A 21,266-nucleotide genomic window follows, 5' to 3' on the forward strand; every position below is an offset into this window, starting at 1 on the left:
TTGTGGTTTTTTTTTTTTTGGGTTTTTTTTTTGTTGTTGTTTATTTGTTTGGGGGGTTTTTTTGTTTGTTTGTTTGTTTTGGGGGGTTTTTTTTGTATTTTTGTTTGTGAGGGCTTTTTTGTCAAAAAAGTATGGACTAAAAAAAGTAGCACCAGGTACTGGTGGGACATGGGAGCTGCAATGTCACCACCAGCAATGCCACCAGCAGCAACCAGTGCCAGGTGCTCCAGAGAGGAGCCAAGGGTGTGACTCCCAACATCAGGGAAACTTCCCTTATGGTCCTCACAGCATCCAGGAGACAGTTTGAGCCTGCAGAATTTAACTGGCTTGATAGCACAGAGAGCAGATTAAATGGTGCTGAATATCAAGCAAATAATCTGACCTCCTTCCAAACCAGCACTGGCTGAGATGCTATTTTTAAGGACACAAAATTAAGTCTAGTTTGCTCTCATTTTTAAGGAGATTTTGTGATCGCAGACTTGAAAAGGGCAAAGCCCCAACTCTGCCTCATGCCAAAGACAAAGCCAGAGTGTCTGTAGCCCAGAGCAGGGCTGAGCCCTGCCATGCCTGGGAAGGCAGCCCTGATACCTGGAGGGCAGTAAACACTTCACAGGTCACCCCTCTTGCAGACAAACACAGGTGCTACATCCCTGTCCAGGGAAACGAGTCTGAATAATGGATCCCAACCCTTTCCCGCTGATACAAGACAATGCTCCTGTTCTTGAGCCACCAGATCTGTCCTGTGCTCATGGATCCCACAAACCCCACAAGAATTCCTTGGGTCCTTCTTATCACCTTGGCTGTGCTGGTGTGCTGGGTCCTTTATCCACTTCAGCTCTCCCAGCACTTTGTCTCACTCTTCCCTGCCTTTGTTCATAAGCACTCAGGGCCCTCCCACGGTCAGAAAGACATTCCCTGACACAGAACACACCCGAGCCTCAATGGAAACCCTTCCAGAGGACAACGTGGGTCACCCCACAGCAACACCAGGCTGAGGCTCTCCAAGGCAGCCACACCCAGCAGGAAGGCAGTCCCCATCCCCTTCCAACAGGACATCTGCAGCATCAAAGAGCTTCAAAACAGGCATCCCAGCTTCCCAAGGAAACCTGCCCTCTGACATTCCTTATTCCTAAGTTTATTTGATTATTCATGACTGAAAAACGTGTGAACAAGGAGCCCAGCCTTTCTTCTGGATTGTCATCAAGGTTTGCCACTCTGGCTTTTCTTCTCAAATTTCAAACAAGATTTCACTTTGGCCAGTATGAGAGAGAGGGAGGGCAAAAGACAGCAAACTGCTCTCCAACATCACCACTCTGAAGTCTGCACATTAAATGCAATGAGTTTTGCCTTAAAGAGCTGTTGGAAGAAGACAGGTTTCCCCTGAGACAAAATAAGGCTTGAGAGGAGCTCCAGCTCCTTTTGGGCAGTGCCAAAGACCTCAGGTCTCCGTGGAAGTCTGTCCCTCAGTACAGCCAGGCCAGACACACGAGCACAGGCTGCACAAGGTGAGTGCAGGTACCTGGGTTTGGAGCAAACACCTGCCCAGGAGGTTTGGAGCAAACACCTGCCCAAACCAAAGCAAACCGCAGCTCAAGCCTGCTTTTGCCATGAGCACCGCAGCAACACACGTGAAAGGAGATGTTTACCCCCCTGCAAGACACCAGAGATTAAAGCCCATTCTCTGACCTTTTACAGAGACAAAGACAGGGGTGAAAAGGTGGGAGGTCTCTTTACCTTGCACTCCTCATCCAGCAGGTCCAGGATCCCCAGCTTGGCCTCTATCAGGTCTATGCAGGGCTGGTTGTCATAGAAGTCTATGAGAGTCCAGGGGATTCCCTCCTTCATGTACTCTTCTTGTTCCAGCTTAAACACGTGCTGGGAGTGGGAGAAAGCAGAGCTGCTGAGTGTGAGCCCAGCCAGCAGAGCACAGCCCCTTCCCCCTGTCCCTGCTGGGCTTCAGCATTCCATGAGCACCTCCAGAGACTCTAGGTGCCCTCACATACATCGTGCACATTCACACAACCCATTTTCCTGGCCAGGAAAACAAAACCATCACGCTGGGGCACCACGGCGCAGGGAAAAATAAGGCTTGAAATGACTTTCACTACAAAGTGCCTGAAGCTGTCACTGCAACGAGGTGGGAGCCATACACTGGTGTGGCAGTGACACATCTATCACCTGGGCTGACAAAAATCCTCCTCTGCTTTATTGCTCTGCTGATTAAAGCAGTGACCTGAAACAGGTTCACAAGCTGGGAGCCCAGCCAGGGCTGGGAGCCCGTGTCCCCATCTGCAAGCAGGGCTCCACAAAGAGCACCCAGCATCCCACAAGGGATATCAGCAGCAGCATCTGACTGACTCAGGGACACTTCTATTGAAAATTCCTATTTAAAAGAACCTATAATAAAAAAATCTTTGCAAGGCTTACATATCTCAGACCTCTGCCCAAGCAGATAAATTGTCTCTGGCTATTTCTGAGATACTCCAGAGCATATTAAAAAATGATTTTTCAAATGCACTTTTTTTTCCCTTCAAAGATAGCTTTTTAAAATCTCTTCAAACATGTCATCTTGGAGCTTGAATTTATAAGCTTCAGAAGTGATAGTTAGACATACCAAGTAAGATATGAATAGTGCAAATACAATCCATCCATAATTTACTTTTCATTTTTAGCAGCAGTGATCTATCTGATGCATTAGATAGAAAGCAAATGTTCATGTCCATGCAGCAGATATAGCTTCAAAGGGCCAAACTAATCTGCAGTACTTAAATGCTCAAATTTAACAAGTTTTCCCCTGTATCCTGAAATTAACAGTATTTTTTCCCTAGTTACAACCAAAGCAGAAGACAACTCCTTACTGGTTCAATTTCCAGTGAAGGTAAATGCTTGTTTCTAGTAAAATAGAACACTTCTGGGTTTTGTGAGGCATGTCCAAGTGAAAAGCGGGGAATGTTTCCAATTCTGTTATTTAATACAGAGTTTTCATCTCACAGGTTTAAGCCATGCTTAATGGGAAGGTTTCCACACCCATAACTTATTTTAATTCACACTGGAAATCAGCATGAGACCACCCAGGTTTTGTTTTAGGATTGAAACAGCACCAAGAAAAAGGCAGGTTTCATACTTATTCGGAGCAATATGTGAGCCTTTGCACGAACCACATGCAAATCCATTTCCAGGATTACGTTTCTACATCAACTAAGCAACATTTTCCAACTTGATAGGAATGTCCAGAACCACTGCAGTGAAATGTCTGGGAGAGAGGCATCCCAAGGATGCCCATGATCTGTCCAGGCTGCAGGTGAATGCTGCAGAGCAGAAGCCAGACACGCCACAATCCTGCCTAGTTACATTTTCTGCTCGGTTTTATGGAAACTTTCCAAGCTGACCTTACCGAGTTGAACTGCTGCTGGAGCTTTTCGTTGGCATAGTTGATACAGAACTGCTCAAAGCTATTCACTTCAAAAGTTTCAAACCTGCAAAGCAATGAATAAATCAGCATTAGGCGTTGCTTTGTCTCAAAATCTTCTTTTTTAATTTTTTTTAAAATTTTTTCCTGCAACGGTGCCATCCGTGTGATGGGGAACACTCAACCCTCCTTTCCATTCCTCCTACCCTAAATTTACACTTTTTTCCTCAAAACATCTTTCTTTTCTTGGCACAACTCAAGGGATTCAAGAGGTCCCTCCTGGTACACACGGATGAGACATTTGGCACGACTGCAGCTTCCTGCCCATCAGCTTCGTCTGAGACAAGAAATGTAACTGCCTCTCGTGGGGAAAAATATTATGAAATATTAAGTTCCAAATACATTCACTGCAAAGGTGATGAAGAAACAGTAGCTGCTGTCTTAAAAGACCCAGCATGCTACTTTTAATGGAATTTAATAGAGCAGAAAAAAGAAGGTATTAAATTTGTAATTATAGCTTCTGTACTGCATCCCTGTTAGCACAAAAATTAGACACACGTGAGTAAGCAAGTTCTGGAAGGGAGCAGGGGAAAATGGTGATTTCAGCTCCAACTCCACGTTCCTTAGAGGACCCTTAGAGGGTCTTTGGTGCGGGACTCTGTGATCCACCTCTTCACCAGGACTTCCACAGCCAAAACATTATCTTACCCTGCCACAGATCAGCTCCAAAAGAGGCCCAAAAATAGCTTGTTTGTCACAATTAGAAAGGAAAAAATATGCAGTTTTAGTAAGGCAGACTACAGGTAAGGAGCAGGGAGCCAGCAGAGCCCCTGAGGCTGAAGCACACAACACCCAAGGACAGGCACAGAGAGCCAGGCTTGCTCTTAAAACCCAAAGAGGGCATTTTGAGTTACCACTGGGATTATGTGTTTTATATTTCTATTTTTAAGGCACAGTTGGAAGGGGGAAGGGGAAAAAAGCCTCTGACACATGACTGTAAGGATTAAACCAAGGGGAGAAGTGGGAAGGCTTCCTGTGTTCAATGAGTAAGCTGCTGTAATGATAAATATGTGACTAAATAATTGTTCGGGTAATAGGCACTGTAGGAGCTGGCAGAACAGTCTTTAAACACTGAATGAATAAGCCCCTCCTTTCCAGCCTCTCTTCCTCAAAATAATCAGCACTTCTGCCACTTCCTGAGGACCACCCTGCTGTTACCCAGGCGATGCAATTGTTCCCCGGGTACTTCCAGGTGACAATGCCATCACTACACAAAATGCCAGAGGCCCTGGGGAAATGCAATGCCAAACGGCAAAAGAAAAAGGGGAATGGGAGAAATTAGCTGGTTTTGTGCTTTTATCACCCCCACAGTCCCTGAGGAAGCCTGGGACTGCTCTCCCTCTGCATGCCCAGCACTGCCCCCGCAGCTGGTGCCACATGTGCCAAGCAGAGGATGCTTAGCCCATCCCCTTCCCAAAAATTGGGCTTGACAGTCTTTCATGCCACAGAATCTGGTGCCTGGGACAACAAATGATGACATTAAAGATGTGTTGTGGCCCTCAGTGTCCCTGAGAGCCCCCTCTGTGCTCGATCTTGGTGGCGTGGCTGAGCCAATCTGTGCCTCCAGCCCTTGCCACTCAAGGAATGTGGCATCCACGACTCTTTGGAAATATCAGCTGCTGCAGGCATGACCACAGCAACAGGGCAAGGAAAGATTTAGTTAAAACATAGATAGAGAGGCACAGCGAGCTAGGTGGGAAAAGCAATGAGGGCAGGAGTGTATGAGGAAAAGAAATCGGAGTGGAAACTTCTCCCCTTCTGAGACCCCAGATGTGATTTATGAACCCTCCCAGTGAGTGCCAGCCGGGGGCAGAGCTGCTGTACAACTCCAGCTCCGAGGAGGACCTCACAAAGTTGCTAATTAAGGGAATCTACTAGCACAATTTGCTAATTGACAAAGCAGATTAGTCGCCAGCCGTACGTGTGTGCACACCAGGAGGCCCTACCTGCTCAGAGTGACTGCACTGAGGGCAACATCCTGATGGGGAAAGCAAAACAGTGCCTGTTGGGTCTCTATTCATTTTAGTGCACTGTAATCTGGTGGAAAAAATAAGCATATTCACCACTCCAGCCCATTGCTATGGCTCCCTGGAAGGCACATCCAGCTTGGGGACAGCTCTTGTAAGTAGATTTTCAAGGGGCAAATGCTGCATTTTGGTTTTTCTGCTGCTCCCCATTCTGCTTGTCTCTCCTAAGTCCTCTGAAACACCAAGGTTTGTATTAAAATACTTAAAGTTCATGAATAAGTCCAGCACACAGCTGGTTGCCTGGGTGTTCACATTTCACGTGGCAAACAAGAGGGGGAACAAGCCATCCCCACCAAGTCCAGGAGTGCCACATGAATCCATTCTTCTGACTGACTTCAGTATTGGCACTACAACAAATAACACCATTTCAATAAATACAGTGCTGCACCCTCTCACCTCAGTGTTAACAGAGAATTAAAGATGCAAAGTCGAGCATTAGAAAGTTGGAAGAAAAACCCTACAGCTTCTGCACCCTCTGTTTGGATCGCATCCCTAGAAATCCCACCCAGAGGCACAGTCCTCCCCCAGGAGCACTTGGACAGAAGCTCTGAGGATGTCAAGGATGTGCTGTGAAGCTGCTGCAGGCTCCCTGTCTTTCCAGCTCAATCCTTCTCCCAAATGACAGGACAAAACACCATCCACTTGTGGGGGGAAACATCTGATCATTAGAAAAATGCATTAAAGTTCAAAAAACTCATGAGTTAGGAGAACCAGACCACTTTAAAGTTCAGCAGAGTCAGGCTATCAACACCCATATTCCCTGCACTGCAAATTACTCAGCATTTAGACAGCAACATCCATTTAAAGAAGGGATTCATGGCCATTTTAGGACACCAGAATCCCACAAGCATTTCAGCCAAGAACATGGACACCTTCCTCTGCAAATCTGCCTCTTTAGTAGGACCTGCAGGTCCTTGTGGAAAAGCCCTGCTGGTGTCAAAACTGCAAACCACGCAGTACTTTTTCATGCTCCTTTCCATCATTCCCACCACCTTCCCCCAGACAAAGCAGCGTGTGCTTTGCAGGAAGGGGAAGACAAGCTGTAAAGGAGCCACTGAGCAGCCCGGGGAGCTGAGGAGGTGCCTACCCGTAGATGTCGAGCACGCCGATGAAGGAGTGCTGCTTCACAGTGGTGTGCAGGGCCTTGTTGACGTGCTGCACGATCCAGTTGAAGAGCTGGGCGTAGATGTGCTTGGCCAGGGCGTTCCTGGCGTTCACCACCTGGTGCAGGGACATGCTCTTCACGTAGGTCTCAGCCGTGGTGACGAGCTTGCGGTGGCAGAGCCAGTGCTGCATCTGGCTGTGCTCCACACCCAGCAGGCTGCAGAAGCTGCTCAGGTGCTCGTCCTCGCTCTGGGAGGGAGGTGGGGGGGACCAGAAGTCAAGTCAGCAGGTTGGTGACACCCCAGAGAGGCATTTTAACACCCAAGTTTAACACCCACCCAATGGTGGGGTTTTGTAACTGCCTAGGAAAGCTGTCTCTGTAGGGGGGACAGGAGTAGGAATGCAGTGACACCCATCCAGTTGTGGGAGTCCTCATGGACAGGGTGGGACAGCTCACACAGAGCTCTGGATTATGCTACCAAGGCCTGCTCTGGTTATCCTTAAGCTCTCAGCTTTTACAAAAGCACATTTCCACAGCAAAAAGAATTCTCCACCAAACTCCTCCTCGAGCTGCAGCTACACCCTGCCACAGAGCAACCCTGGTTATGCCTCAGACTAAAGCTTAGGGTATGCCAGGACACCATGCCTTTCACAAAATAGCTCCATCCTGAATAACAAAGCAATAAATTGTGCATTTCCAGAAGGGCTTAGGCTTTGCACAATTAATAAAATGAAATGTGAACTTCATTTTCATTAGTGCAATGTATTTCTGCCTCCGAAATTAAGACAAAGCACTTCTGAGCCTTTATTATGGTCAGATAGCAGGCTCTGCCTTTTGGAAAATGAGAAAACAATTTCCCCCTCCCCTATGTAATAATACATATTTATAGGAAGTAAATTGTTTCCAGTTAGGTAAGTGTACTTAGAAATGCTGGATGGGGTTGAGGATGCAGGAAAAAAAAGTGCATTTTACAAGAATTCTAGGATGTTTTATTGCTACAATACCTTTTTGACCAGAGCCAAGGTTGTACCAGAATTGATTTAATACCTTGCAATTATATTTGAAGGTAATTAAACAACATGAGCTTCATTAACAGAACTCAACATCGTGGAAGCAGGCAGCCTTCACATATTCATGTTGCCAAATATCAAGTAAATTACCTCTAGCATCTCACACTGAACACCACACTATCCCTAGGGTAACACTGAAGTGTGTGCAGAACCCTTTTAATACTTTAATTAGGGACAAACGACCCAGCCTGGGATGCAATGGTAATTTACAGGACAGTATTTTCCATGTAATTGCTTTACTTTTCCCCACCTCTGAACAAACACAGAAACAGAAAAACTGCCTCTAAGGCATCTTTAGTGTTACTTATTTTTGCTAATTAACCATGGAATGCTCCTTTGGCCACTTTACAAGCAGCAGCTCCACGGCTTTGCCTGGAGAAAAGTGGTTGTAAACCATCACACCTTGTGCTGGTGTCACCATCAGTGTCACAAGTCCCCAAGACCCTGCACTGGGTGTTCTAAGGAAGCAGGAAGAGCTAAGGTGGGCTGGGATGTCAGGGATGAAAGCAATTTTTGAACAACCTCCCTTGCAGGCTGGCTAGAGAGCAGGAAAAATGCATTATTTCCCAGGACAAACAAAGCAACTAGGAACTTGTGATGTGTTTTCAGAAAAGGCCAAGAAAACAGGAAGAAAAGGGCTTTCCTGAGCACACCAAGCTCCCCACATGGGAGCTCCTGAGGGTCACCTACCGATACACTGCAGACCTCCCCGTCTCGTTCCCCTTGGATCTTCAAGTTCCCCAGGTGCAGAATGGCAGCAATTATCCTAAAAATGGTCATCTGATGAGACTCCTTCACTCCTGTGGGAACAATTGATAGCTGATTGTCACAAAGGAAAATGAAACACAATGTTAAGTTTATTTGAAGGCGCTTGCAGCATTTGATTTCCTTCCAAGGCAATTGGTTTCAGAATCATGAGGCTTCCTCCAAAAAATACACCATAAACTCTCAATTTTAACATGGGTGGGTTTAATATACACAAACCCAAGGATGCTGCTCCACAGTGAACAAACAGGATCAGAGTTACAGGATCAGAAGGGGCTCTGCAGCCTTCACAGAACAAGGAGTTGCTCATCTGTCATCACAGTCTGCTGACAACCAAAGCACACAAATTACAAATTACACTTATTGCCAACGTCCCACAAAAAGAAGGGAAAATTAAAGCCCTGCACAACGCCTCCACACTGGTGGCACAGCTGGATGCAGGGAGGTGATGGGGAGCTCTGTCTTACCCTCCCCAGTGTCTCCACAAGAGACACTTGTGGGTCTTTACTGGGGGTGTAAGATGCTATTGTTTTATATATGTTATTTATATATTGCTTGATCTATTTTTCTTTACAGGCATTCCCAGCAGGAGCTTTGCTCAGCAGCAGCCCACACATGGCCTTCTTGCTGTATCTTGTGGTTTTTTTAACATCCCAGCTGGGTTTCTGTGTCCCTTTTGTGCTCAGGGCTGGTGTCCTCATTATCCACCCAAGGTCTGAGACATCACCTGCTGGTTTCTGAATTATCCAGAGCCTCCCTTTCTCTCTCTCTCAGGACATTTCTGTTATCAGCACAGTGAGAAATGTTTCAAGGTTACTAAAAGGAGTAACGCTCTGCTCTTACTCAGAACTCTTAACTGGAGTTAAGCCTGGCTAGGATTGGGGATTTGCAGACAAATTTGACTTGTAGTTACACACAAAAAGGCAAGGCTGGAAACTGTAGTAGCAATTTAATCAGGCCATGAACAGAAGCAGAGCTGGGAAACACTGGAGGGAAATGAGGAAAAGCAGAGAGAGAGGAGCACATGAAGAACAGAAAATTATCATCAGACTGGCCCCAGAGGAAGATGCTCTCACAGGGCTTCCCAGGGACCAGCAAGGAGACAGGGGAGCTGCTTGGGGAGCCAGAGAAGGGGACCAAAGAGAGACTACACATGTCAGGGGGGTGGGGGAGAGTTCTCTGGGGATTGCAGTCCTGTGGGCAAGCTTGGAGCAACCAGGAATGGTATTTTTTGAGTAGGTAACAGAACTCGCACAAGCTGAACAAGACAAGGCTAAAGACCCCAAAGAGAAAGAGATGAGCCCCATCTAAAACACAAAGAGGACAAATTTTGGGGAAACAAGTGCAGTTCTACAGCTTGCAGTGAGTCCCCACACTCACTGCAGGCACAGCTGGTCAGGGGATTTCATAGACAACTGTAAATATCATGAGCTCCCCTCCCAACCTGTGAAATGGACCCTAGAGGTACCAAGACTGACCAGGTTTCAGATAAATACAAATACACTGGTTTCAGATAAATACAAATACACTGGGCAAGTTTTCCCTTCCAGATTGTTTTTCCTTTAACAGCTCTGCACCCCTGCTGCCAGCACAGGGGCTGGACACAGCCACAGTTCCTGCAGCTGCCGTGTGCATGTGGACTCTGCACAGCAGGGATGTACTCAGCTCATTATTTCCAGGAATCAGCTACCCAGCACAGCACTGTGATCCAGCAAGTGACATCACCCTCCACCACAACACAGACTGAACTGCACAGTAATAGCTCTTCTCCTGCTCGTAAACAGGGTAAAAAATAGCAAGTCAATACTGCAGCCCTGCTTTGACTTCAGAATGGCTTCTCTTAAATTCTGCATCCCTGTCCATTTCACTGCTGCTGCACAGACAGCTGCTAGAAACACCTCTGCAGTTCCTACTAAAGAGCAAAGTAAAGCCAACTAGGTCAACAGGAACATTATAATTCAGGCAAAACACTGAGAACAATTGAGAGAAACTTCTGCTGGGCAGGCTTCAAGCAGAGCAACTCCTTACCAAGCAGTGTGAAGGCATGTCTGGTTTTCTCAAAGTCATCAGCATCGTCCATGCCGTCGATGGACGTGTCACCTCCCTGAGAAGTGTAGAAAAAGTCTTCAGCACATGCTAGGAGAGAAGACGAGGAAAAGGTGAGCAAGCAGTCCTCCCCGCTGTCTCCACTGAGTCAGGAATGGATAATAAATAATACTGTTTCTAGGTCAGAAGTTAAGAGGCTAGAAACCCCAGGTTTATTGGAACCCCTTATTTTATACACAGTTCCGATACAGGGAGACCTGATTGGTCATTTAATCAACACATTTCACATGACTGGCTAATTAAGAAGACACCCTTAGGTAAATGTCTTATGAGAAAAACAACTTGTGCAAAACACCACCTGCAGATAGTTTACAATTCTTTCTCTCCACCTCCCTAAAACTTCCCAGACCAATTCATGGGAAATCTTATCTAGTTTTCTCTCTCTCTGCCCAGGCTGCCATATCCACACCCCACTGCAGCACTCCCCCGAATGGGCACTGGATGCTCCCTGTGCCCATCCCTGAAGGACACCTGTGTTCTTTGAACCACAGTTTGCTCAGGGTGGATGAAGCAGAGCCTTGGGTAGGTGGCTGTAGCTGCTTCTTGCAGTGGTGGAACCTTTTCTCCATGCACAGCAAGTGCAGTCAGGGCAGCGCTGTGCTGTGTCTGGGATTCTAGTAACAGCTCCATCACGTGGGGGAAGACCATTTCAAACGCTGAGGTGACTCCTTTCAGTAATTCCTCATCCTGTTTTACGCATCCATGACCAATTCAGGTATTTTAACACCTTTTCTACACAAAGCCTTAATCCTTGGGAGCAAAGGGAATGGAGAATGGCTCACGGCGCCTGCATTACACCACTTGAACATCTGTGCTCTAGCAAAGTTACTCTAGGATGACACCAATAAATCCTGTGGAGGCTGAGAGGCATTTCCAATGCAAATACAACAAGAAGAGATTGCAGGATTTGTGTCCACTGAAGAAAGCTGCTCATGTAATCCTCCTCCTTAAAACAAGGTCCCCAGGAGGGCCAGAGCAGGGAGACGTGTGCCCACGGCTGCTGCTGAGCCCTGGCACAGCCAGAGCTTTTCCCTGCGAGGGCTGGCGGAGCCCAGCCCCTGGACAGCCTCCCCACTCCACCCAAAATCAGTTCTCAGCACCAGCCTCAGCCCGTTTTGAACTGAGTAGGAGTCATTAGCCAAAACCCACTCATTAACACACACAAACATATTTCCCAAGCATGGTGAATAGAGAGAAAAATCCTACTGTGTTCCACACCAGCCTAGTGGTAACCTTTAAAACACTGCAATCTGCACTTTTCTTGACTCAAATTGCCACCAGAAGCTCCCCCTCCCTTCCCGGGCCTCCCACGGGCTTCTGCATTAGCTGTACTTCCAGGCTGTAAAGAAAAACATTTGATTCCTTTCGGCATGCAAAAGCCCTGCTACCCAGAGATTTCATTAATTTCACTCATTGCTGGAGCATCAGGAATGAGGGGCAGAAAATGCTGATTGGGGTCAGGCAGACAATGTCCCCTCCTGGTCCCCCAGCACAAGAGGAGATCACCCACCCCATGGTGGAGCACATCACACTCACAGCCTGGTGCTGCTGCTGGTGGCTGATGGGACCAGGACCTCAGCTTTCCATTTCAACATTCACACTGGGATCTGCTCCGCCTCAAGTCATCCCTGGTATAACTGACTCCAATCTCTGTATTTCAAGATCTCTGTAATTATTTTAACCACACAAACCCTTTGATTCACTGCAAACAAATAAAACATGTTTCTGCCTTGCACCACTGCCCAGGCATCATTAAGCCAGACACCACAATTCAAAAGGCACTTGCATTGCACATCACCATTTAAAGTCAAATATTTACTTTCTAGTTTAAAATTAAGCCCTTTAGGATCACTCTGACTGCAGCCAACAGTTTGCTCTGCTGGACTCACGTATGTTTAGAGACTCCTTTTGTTTTCCAGCATCTTGCAACATAAAAGGAAGTAATAACAATTCTGTGTTTGTGTAAGACCCAAAGGAGAAGCAATAGCTCCTGGTTTTCAGATGGAAAAATATAGATCCTCCTCCATGAGTAATAAATAAAAAGTGGATTTTCACATCAAGACACCTCTTGTTTTGTATAAGCCTTGGGAAGACAAGATTGACAGGTAAGTACAGCTCACATAAGGAAATAAATCTGAGTGCTGACTAGTCATCTTCAAGCAGGCCAGTAAATCCAAGGCAAAGCTGGAAATTAAAAACATCACTCAAAAGAAAGACAAACAAGTGAATTGTGCACCTCTGCACCCACAGCCCCCTGCCCAGCACCAGCATTCCCACAAGCTGCTCCTGTATCACACCGACAGGAGCAGCTCACGGACCCACATTCCCATCCCCACCAAACCCGTGAGCAGCCCCACATCTGACAGCCCCTAAAACGCTTTGCGGAGGCTTTTTCCAGCTATTGCAAGGTGAGAGGGCAGGAAACACCAAGGGCACACCCCTTCACCTTTGGAAAGAGCTGCTTCTTCTCCAACACCCGCTGGACACCTGGGCATGCTGTGACACAGCGAATGCAAAGTGCCACAGAGAGCAGCTGGAGACTGACAGGCACTGGCACCAAATTTTGATTAGAAATGACCCAAGAAGGCCTCCTTGCAACTAATGGCCCTGGCACCCACTCCCCCTGCACCGCCAGCTGTTGCCATTACACATTCATCCCTGAGATGCTGAGGCTGAGCCACAGTCACAACTGCACAAACGTGTCCTGGGTGATGCACCCGAACAGCAAAGGCTCTCAGCCTGCACTCCTGCCAGTCACAAAAACACAGATGATGCTTTTAGAGAGCTGTGATGAGTAAGACTGGTATTTCCCCTGATCCTCATGTTCCCAAGGAGAGAGCAGTGGTTTCACAGCTGGAGCTCTCACACGTCAACTCATCTCCCAGAAGGAGCTGAAATAGTTTATGTCTGAATTTTAAGATGCCAGCAAACATCATCGTTACCCAGGGTATGCTTTTAAAAATGAAGAACATAAATATGGCATAAACTCTGGAAAAGGGTCCATGTGATGTGCTCTGCACGGGCAATGTGCCTACAGTGACCCAAAAGGTCATTAAGACAAGCTCAGAATTACCCAGAAACTGAAATCCCCTCTCTTCATCTGCCATTCCACTGTAGTGTGGGTGGCAGCTTCTGCAAGGCCCTATGGTGGGATAAAACCTGCCTTGCTCCCTGTTCAAAATAGGTTAAAAGCCTGGTTAAACCTTGCTTTTCCCTCTAAGCAACAGCAAATATTCAAGATTAAAAAATAATTAAAATTCATCCCTGCACCACCTGCTGCAAATGCAAACCCTCTGAATCAAGTGTTCTACTGAGGCTTTGCTGCAAATCCGGGGGGAAAAAACCCAACCCACTGCAGGAGTTAGCCATTAAAAAGAAAGAAACATAACTAATTCAAAGGACACAAGCACTCCTGCCAAGACACGGGCCGGATCAGTCCACACTCACGTGTGATTTAAAACACACACCTTATGCAAGGTTGGTACAATATTAACACATGATCTCCCTGCATCAGCTGGCATACACCACAGCAATGTAGCTTCACTGCAGCTGAAGCTACTGCAGTTTCACTGCCAATTTTTAAAAAATCACAGAATCACAAAATTATTTGGGTTGTAAGGGACCTTACAGGGGCACCTTCCACTGTCCCAGACTGCTCCAAGCCCCATCCAACCCAGCCCCAGACGCTCCCAGGGATCTGGGGGCAGCCACAGCTTCTGGGGGCACCCACCCTCACCCAAAGTGCCACACCCCTGGAGATGGGGTGAGCAAACCTGTGCTCCACCCAGCAGCAGAGCCCTGCAGTCTCATCCCCCTGCCCTCCTCCCAGGACACACAGGCCTCCCCAGGGACCTGCATTTCTGACCCCACCACCTTGCCCTGCTGCCCTCAGGCCAGGCAGCAGCCAGCAGGGCACAGGGATGTGCCAGCACTTACTGAGTCCAAGGTCTTTGAATTCTGGGAGGCTTGAGGAGGCACAGAGCTGGTAGAAGATGTGGTAGTTGCGCTCGTCCTCTGCCTGTGGGGAAACACTGAGTTACCAGCGGCACAGAGGGGTCACAGCAGTGCTCCCACCCTCACACTGAGCCCAGGGCCACCCTGGTCCCATCCCCTGCCTCCCACCACTGAGACCTGTCAGTGACACCAACATAAAAAAGTTTTCCTTGCCACCTAGGAGAAAGGAGGTGCCAAACCTGACCAACACACACTGCCCACCTGGCAAAGAAAGTAAATAATTCTGTGTTACCTTCCACATCTTATCCCTCTCTGGATGAATGAAGCAGCAAGCACTGAGTTGCAAACCCACAGTAATATAAAAGAAGGTGGCTTACTCTTCATGGCCTCTCAAAGTGTCAGGTTTTTAAGATTTTTGTAGATGGAGCACTTTATTTTTGCGTAAGGACAAAATTTTTGCAGTAGCTTCTGATCTACCTTCCAAGCAGAAACTAAGAAAGCCCCTCCTGAGACTGCACAAGAAACCCAAGGGATGTGCTGTGGCAGACATCAGCCTTCTCAGCCCCTCTCCTGCCCTTCTTCATCTTCAAAACTGAACACTGCTGCCTCCATTTGTTCTCCCTGGCTCCTTATCTAACAAGTCTTCCAGGTACACCTTAGCCCAGGACAAGGCTCATCAGGCTGGAATCATAAAGGACTCCAAGACTGAGTCCAAAACACACATCTGGAAGCTGTGTCCACCAAGAAAGTGACAGGAGAAGGGAAAACAGCCTCTAGTTGTGCCAGGGGAGGTTTAGGTTGGCTATCAGGAACAATTCCTCCATGTAAAGGGCTGTCCAGCCCTGGCACAGCTGCCCAGGGCACTGGTGGAGTCCCCACTCGTGAAGGGGCTTAAAAGCCGCGTGGAGGTGACACTTGGAGATGCAATCACAAAGAGGATGGAAAAGGACTTTGTACAAGAGCATGGGGGGACAGGACAAGGAGCAATGGCTTCCCATGGACAGAGAGCAGGTTTGGGTTAGATATTGGGAATTAGGAATTGCTGGCTGGGAGGGTGGGCAGGCCCTGGCCCAGGGTGCCCAGAGCAGCTGTGGCTGCCCCTGGATCCCTGGCAGTGCCCAAGGCCAGGCTGGATGGGGCTTGGAGCAGCCTGGGACAGTGGAAGGTGTCTCTGCCCATGGCAGGGGGAATAAGGTGATTAAAATCCCTTCCCACCGAAACCATTCCATGATGAGACTCTGTGATGGGTGTGGCAGTGCTGGGGGGACAGCTAGATTCAGTGGTCTTAAAGGTCACTTCAACCTAAATGATTCTGTGGTTCTATTTGTAAAGAGATTTTTTTTTCTTATCCACAGAAAAAACCCAGACTATTGAATTCCTGGAATACAGCCCCCAAAAGAAAAAAAGGACAAAGCCCCACAGCTCCTCACCTGAAATACAACCCGAGATTTTTCCAGCAGATACGTCCTCATGTTGGCACCAATGATGTGGTATCTTTTATCAAAGCCAATCTGAATGTATTTCCCAAAGCGGCTGCTGTTGTCATTCCTTGTTGTTTTAGCATTTCCAATGGCCTGCATAAAACAAACAAAATTAAACATTAAATTTCAATTGCATTTTTGAATTTCTTTAAACACTTCGATTTGCAATCAGTGTTATATAAACAGCCACAGGAGGTTCTGAGGGAAGCCTCTTCCCAGATGCAGAAGGCAGAGGAGCAATGACTTTGGGGAGAACTCTTCACTGAAAAGGGTTTTTATGGAAGAAAAATGTATACAAACAGCAACAAATATTTGTACAGTAATTAGACCACCCACATCCTAAAAGCCTCAACATTTTTGTTCCACCTTATAGGATGCCCCCACCTTTGTTCAGAATCAAGACCAGCAGCTTTCCTGAATGGGTCTCCTTCCCCCAGAAGCCCATTTACCTCAGGGTTTTTCTGCAAACCTGGCAGTTTTCTTTTATGTTTTTTTCTGCATAGGCAATGTTCTCATCAATTTCCAATAAAGACAGGCAGGTTGCCTCGCCTCAGCACTTAGAAATTACAGCCAGAACTGAACACAGGCAGGAAAATTAGAGCAATAAAATTCTGGGGTCATATAGAAGAATAGTGTGCACCATGAATTTTTTTCTTGGATGGTTTTAAGTGCCCCCCTAGTATTGCAGCTACATTTCACAGAGGCAGGGGAGATGGGTGAGGAAAGGAGTAAACTTTAAGCAGGTTTACCAGCAGTAAACTTTAAGCAGGTTTACCAGGAGTAAACCTGCAGGAAACCAGCCAGTTTTCCCCATCAGCCACACACCTGCTGGCTTTTTCTAACTGCTCACCTGCAGCACCACTGGCCTGGACACTGCAGCTCACCCTCATGGGTGTCAGACCACAGATGCTGCCTGTCAGGCTGTGTCTCACCCTGGATCAGCCACCCCCTCTCTGTCAGACAATCTGGCATGAGGCACCGTGATGGGAAGCCCCCCTGAAGGCTGAGCCAAGCCTAAGGTTAACACCACACTCCACTAAAGCAGCACTGCTGGCTCCTGCCTTGAAAAGAAAGTCACACGAGTCTGAAGAGTTTCATGGACTTTGGAAAAGCCCAAATCAGCTGAAGGTACTTCATGGCTCCAAAATCTATTTGGAAAATGGGATTTAGGCACTCAGACATTTATTTTCAGCATCTAGCTTCAGTGAAAGGAAACAAAGCTGCTTTTCCCCTTCCTTTTGTATTTATAAGAATCCTTTTCCTTCAGAGCAGAGATTTCCCTATAATGAGACTCGTTATTCCCCTATCACAGATCAGCTGGGTTGGAAAAGCCCTCCCAGCCCACTGAGTCCAACTTGTGCTTGATGCCCACCTTGTCACCAGCCCAGAGCACTCAGTGCCATGTCCAGGCTGTCCTTGGACATTTTCAGGGATGGGCACTCCAACACCTCCCTGGGCGGCTCCTCCCAATGCCTGATCACCCTTTCCATGAAGGAATTCCTGCTAATGTCCAGCCTAAACCTCCTGTGGCACAGCTTAAGACTATATGTCCTTTTGTCCTGTTGCTGTTGCCTAGGGGAAGAGGCCAGTACATGATTGATAGCAACAGAAAACTAACAAAAATAAAAATTCATTTAAATATCTCAGATTAATCCCTCCTTCTCTATTCCATGTCTGTACAACAAAAGAAGGAGATTAGGGGGCACCATGGAGTAACAAAGGAGGAAGATGATAAAACACTAACAGTGCCAGCTGTACTGCTTGGGCTCTTCACTCTGGAGCCCCATCAATGCTCCTGGAGATGTGCTGGGGATAGTCAGACACAGCTTTACGACCATCAAATGCAGGTGCAATTTGGGGGCATTGGGGTCTAAATTGGGGTCTAAATGGAGGCTGTTGGTGAATCTCTGCATTTCAGCCCAGCTCCAGCTGATTTACAGCTGTTATGCTGTAAATCAGACCTGTCTCTCTAGCCCCCAAGTTTGTCACTATCCTTGTGACTTGTGGCGAGACAGAATGATCAGGACAAAGAAAAAGGAGCAGCTTTTACCTCCATGATGGGGCTGGAGGCCAGGACTTTGGCTTCGATGTTGGTCTCGCTGGCGGAGCCCCCGACGGTGGCGAAGAAGCGCATGGCGTATTTGGCAGAGACCGTCTTGCCCGCCCCTGACTCCCCACTCACGATGATGGACTGGTTCTTCTCTTCCCTGGGGGGAGCCAGAGCAGCAGAGTCAATGAAAGATAAGCTCCTCTGAGTTAATCCATTTTCCTGTCGGCTGTTTGCACCCTCTTCCCATGTCGCTGGTCCCTCGCCCTGTGGCCACCCACATTACAGACACTGGATTTCTTCTGCACTAGGAAAGGAAGAGTGAGTAATACACAGCTGTGACATTTCCCAGAGAACATGGAGGACACTGGACATCTCCAGAACACCCCAGACACTGGACATCTCCAGGACATCCCCAAAGGCTTGCAGAGACAGTGGGAACTGAGCCCCTGCATGAAGCACTGCTGCCTCCCCCATCCTGAGACTCTGGGGAGCCCATTTTTTACACAACACCCAAACTCTGCTGCTGGCATCTGTCTGGAGAACTATTAACAGGCATTGGCTGAGTTTCAGCTCATAGTACTGTATATTTAATTTTCCCTCCCAGCTCCTTCACTCAAGCATTTGAGACTTTGCTCATTAAAACACAGTCAACTTGTGAAAATTGCTTTTAAAACACAGTTACTCAAAATGAGTCTTCTACATTCAAAACAAATTAAAAACACTGAAATCAAGCATCCTAAAATCGGGACACAGAAGAAGTCACTTGATTCCCTGTGCAATTATATGAGTATCAGTATTTTCACACAACTCCCAACATCTGGTTGAAACTTTGACAATCACAATACAAAGCAAGTCTGACATCAGACTCGCACCAGTGACTCATCCCCAAACCCTGTGGCACGGTGAGGCCACTGAAGTGCAGAGGTACTTCACCAGATACCTCCAGGGCACGGGACTTTGCACTGAGAAGGCGGGGCTGCACCATCTCATGCAGCTCTTGAGCCTTGCACAGAGCACAAGCTCTTCCAAATGCCTTTTTCCACTTGCAAAATTAATCATTCACACAAAAGCTGTTGCAGAAGTCACCATGAAATAGCCAGTCCTTCCCAGCGTGGTACCCACCAGCTACCTCCCAGTAATTAATCTGTTTAATATGCTTGAGCTGCAAGGCAAAGAAAAGGCCAAGGCAGTAACAGGAGTTCATTTTCAGATCTACATCCCTCCAGGAAAAGGTTTGCTGGCTCCAGGGCCAAGCTCCTCCACTGCAGTGGGATTTGCTCCCCAGGGCATCCTCAGTACACACCAAACCCAGCAACTCTGCAATTTGGCTGCAGACTTTGGGAAGGGCAGAGTTTTCACTGCAGGATTTGCTATAAGCTCCCAAAATACCTGAGCTCTTGGGTAAGCTGTAAGGACATAATTGAGTGTGTTTTTAAGTAAGATCAACTTAAGCTTCCCAGACTCTGCCCTGGCTTCCATGAATCACAGCTGAAAGCAGGCACAGAAAATCCCATACGCAAGTACAACAGTAAATTTATACCTTGCAGTTCTCTTGACATCAGGAAACACCATCAAAACACATTTCAATTTAAGGTACTCAGTTCAAGTTTATACCAGATGAGGACAGAGGCTAAATGATTGCCATACCCCACTTTTGTACTTCCAACAAAGACACACCACACCATTACTTCCCTCCACTGTCAGGCACAAACATCTTAATTCCTTCTAGGCTCAGGATAATTGGTTTGAGAAAAAAACCTCAGCCAAGTCACATGTAGCATTTTGGTACAGCCATGACTTTGAGACACTTTCAGCAGCAGCAGACTGACAAGATAATTTCCAGCTCTCTCCATTTTTCAGACACCAATTCCCAAAGAGTATCTTAATCCATCCCCTAGCCAGCTAGCTCTCCTGGGTACCAACCAAGGGGAAGGCAAGAGGAGCCTCCAAGCACCCCAGCAGCCAGGCAGCAGGGCAGGAACACGGGCTGTGAGTGGGGCACACCCTCCTGAGAGCCAGAGCCAGCATCCCAGAGCCCTGTTCCCGGTGACTCACCTGGGTGGGGACAGCCTGCTCTTGCTAAGTCACGGTGCTGTGCCCTCAGCAGGCCTTAGCAAAGCCACCGAGGCTCTACCACAGCCAGCTGGCAGCACCCAGGCACGGGGCTGCCAACGTGCCAGTCTCACACCTTTGGACTTCCACAGGTCTGCAGCAAACCCCTCCTGGCAGCACGAGCCAGCCAGCAGAGGAAAAGCAGCGCCAGCTCCACAGAGGGGAAGGGAAACTCAGCACCAGCCCCAGAAGGGAGCTGGATGAGCCCACAGCAGCAGTTCCTGGGACAGCTGATGGCTGTCCTGACTGAACTCTGATTGCAGCTCCTCCATGCTTTGATTGCCTTCAGGGAGGTGGGCTGCCAGTCTTTCCTTACAGGGAACAAGTGAAAGGAGGAGAGCAAATGGCCTCAAGCTGTGCCAGGGAAGGCTTAGATTGGATATCTGGAAGAATTTCTTCATGGAAGGGGCTGCCAAGCCCCAGCACAGGCTGCTGGGAAGTGATGAAGTCCCCCTGCCTGGAAGTGTTCAAACAAAGTGTGGATGTGGCACCTGGGGACATGGTTAAGGTGAACATGCTGGTGGTGCTGGCTGACAGCAAGACCTGATCTCAGAGGCATTTTCCAGCCTTAGTGGATCCATGGTTTCAGTGGCTTGTGGACTGCTGAGCTCCATCAGTGAAATCCCACAGTGGCCATCAGCAGGACCCAACAGACAAAAATTCCTGTCAGCTGCCAAGAAAGGGGCAGACAGAGGCTCTGGCATGGGCTGCAAGGGTGGGTGAACAGGCTGTCCTTGGTCAGAGGAGAGGGAGAAGCAGAAGGGAGAGGTGACAACCAAAATCCCTTCAAAAGGAGCTCTGCAAATGCAAAGCTGTCATGGCTTAGAGCTACACTTGCCTCAAAGTTACTTCAGAATTATTGTTTCCCACCCTGCTCTGCACGAGAGGTATGGCCCAAGTAGCACATTGCAGATAACATTTCCCTGCCACTTTTCTCTTGAAGCTGTAAGACAAAAGCTCCACCAGTCTGGGAGTGAGTCTTCAGCTAAATGAGGCCAAAATCTCAAAAGATGCATTACCTGGCATCCAGACAGCACTGCTGCAAGGTAGTATTTGGTAACCCATTTTTTTCTCTTTAAGATTCACAATTATGAGTTCTTGTCACCAATTTTGACCTCCTTCATAAG

General features: G+C 47.7%; 1 protein-coding gene across 1 annotated transcript in view; it reads right to left on the reverse strand.

Annotated features, from left to right (window-relative positions):
- Nucleotides 1–21,266, reverse strand: part of MYO5B (myosin VB) — a 146,371-nt gene that overhangs the window by 79,196 nt on the left and 45,909 nt on the right. The window contains exons 5-12 of the mRNA XM_031059641.1: nt 18,028–18,184; nt 15,927–16,070; nt 14,479–14,560; nt 10,465–10,572; nt 8,362–8,471; nt 6,584–6,849; nt 3,395–3,476; nt 1,735–1,875 (exon numbers count right to left, since the gene is read on the reverse strand). Coding sequence (XP_030915501.1) covers nt 1,735–1,875; nt 3,395–3,476; nt 6,584–6,849; nt 8,362–8,471; nt 10,465–10,572; nt 14,479–14,560; nt 15,927–16,070; nt 18,028–18,184 — 1,090 coding nt within the window. The remainder of the gene's footprint in view (nt 1–1,734; nt 1,876–3,394; nt 3,477–6,583; nt 6,850–8,361; nt 8,472–10,464; nt 10,573–14,478; nt 14,561–15,926; nt 16,071–18,027; nt 18,185–21,266) is intronic.

This window comes from Geospiza fortis, unplaced genomic scaffold, assembly GCF_000277835.1.
Source record: "Geospiza fortis unplaced genomic scaffold, GeoFor_1.0 scaffold488, whole genome shotgun sequence".
Lineage (NCBI taxonomy): Eukaryota > Metazoa > Chordata > Aves > Passeriformes > Thraupidae > Geospiza > Geospiza fortis.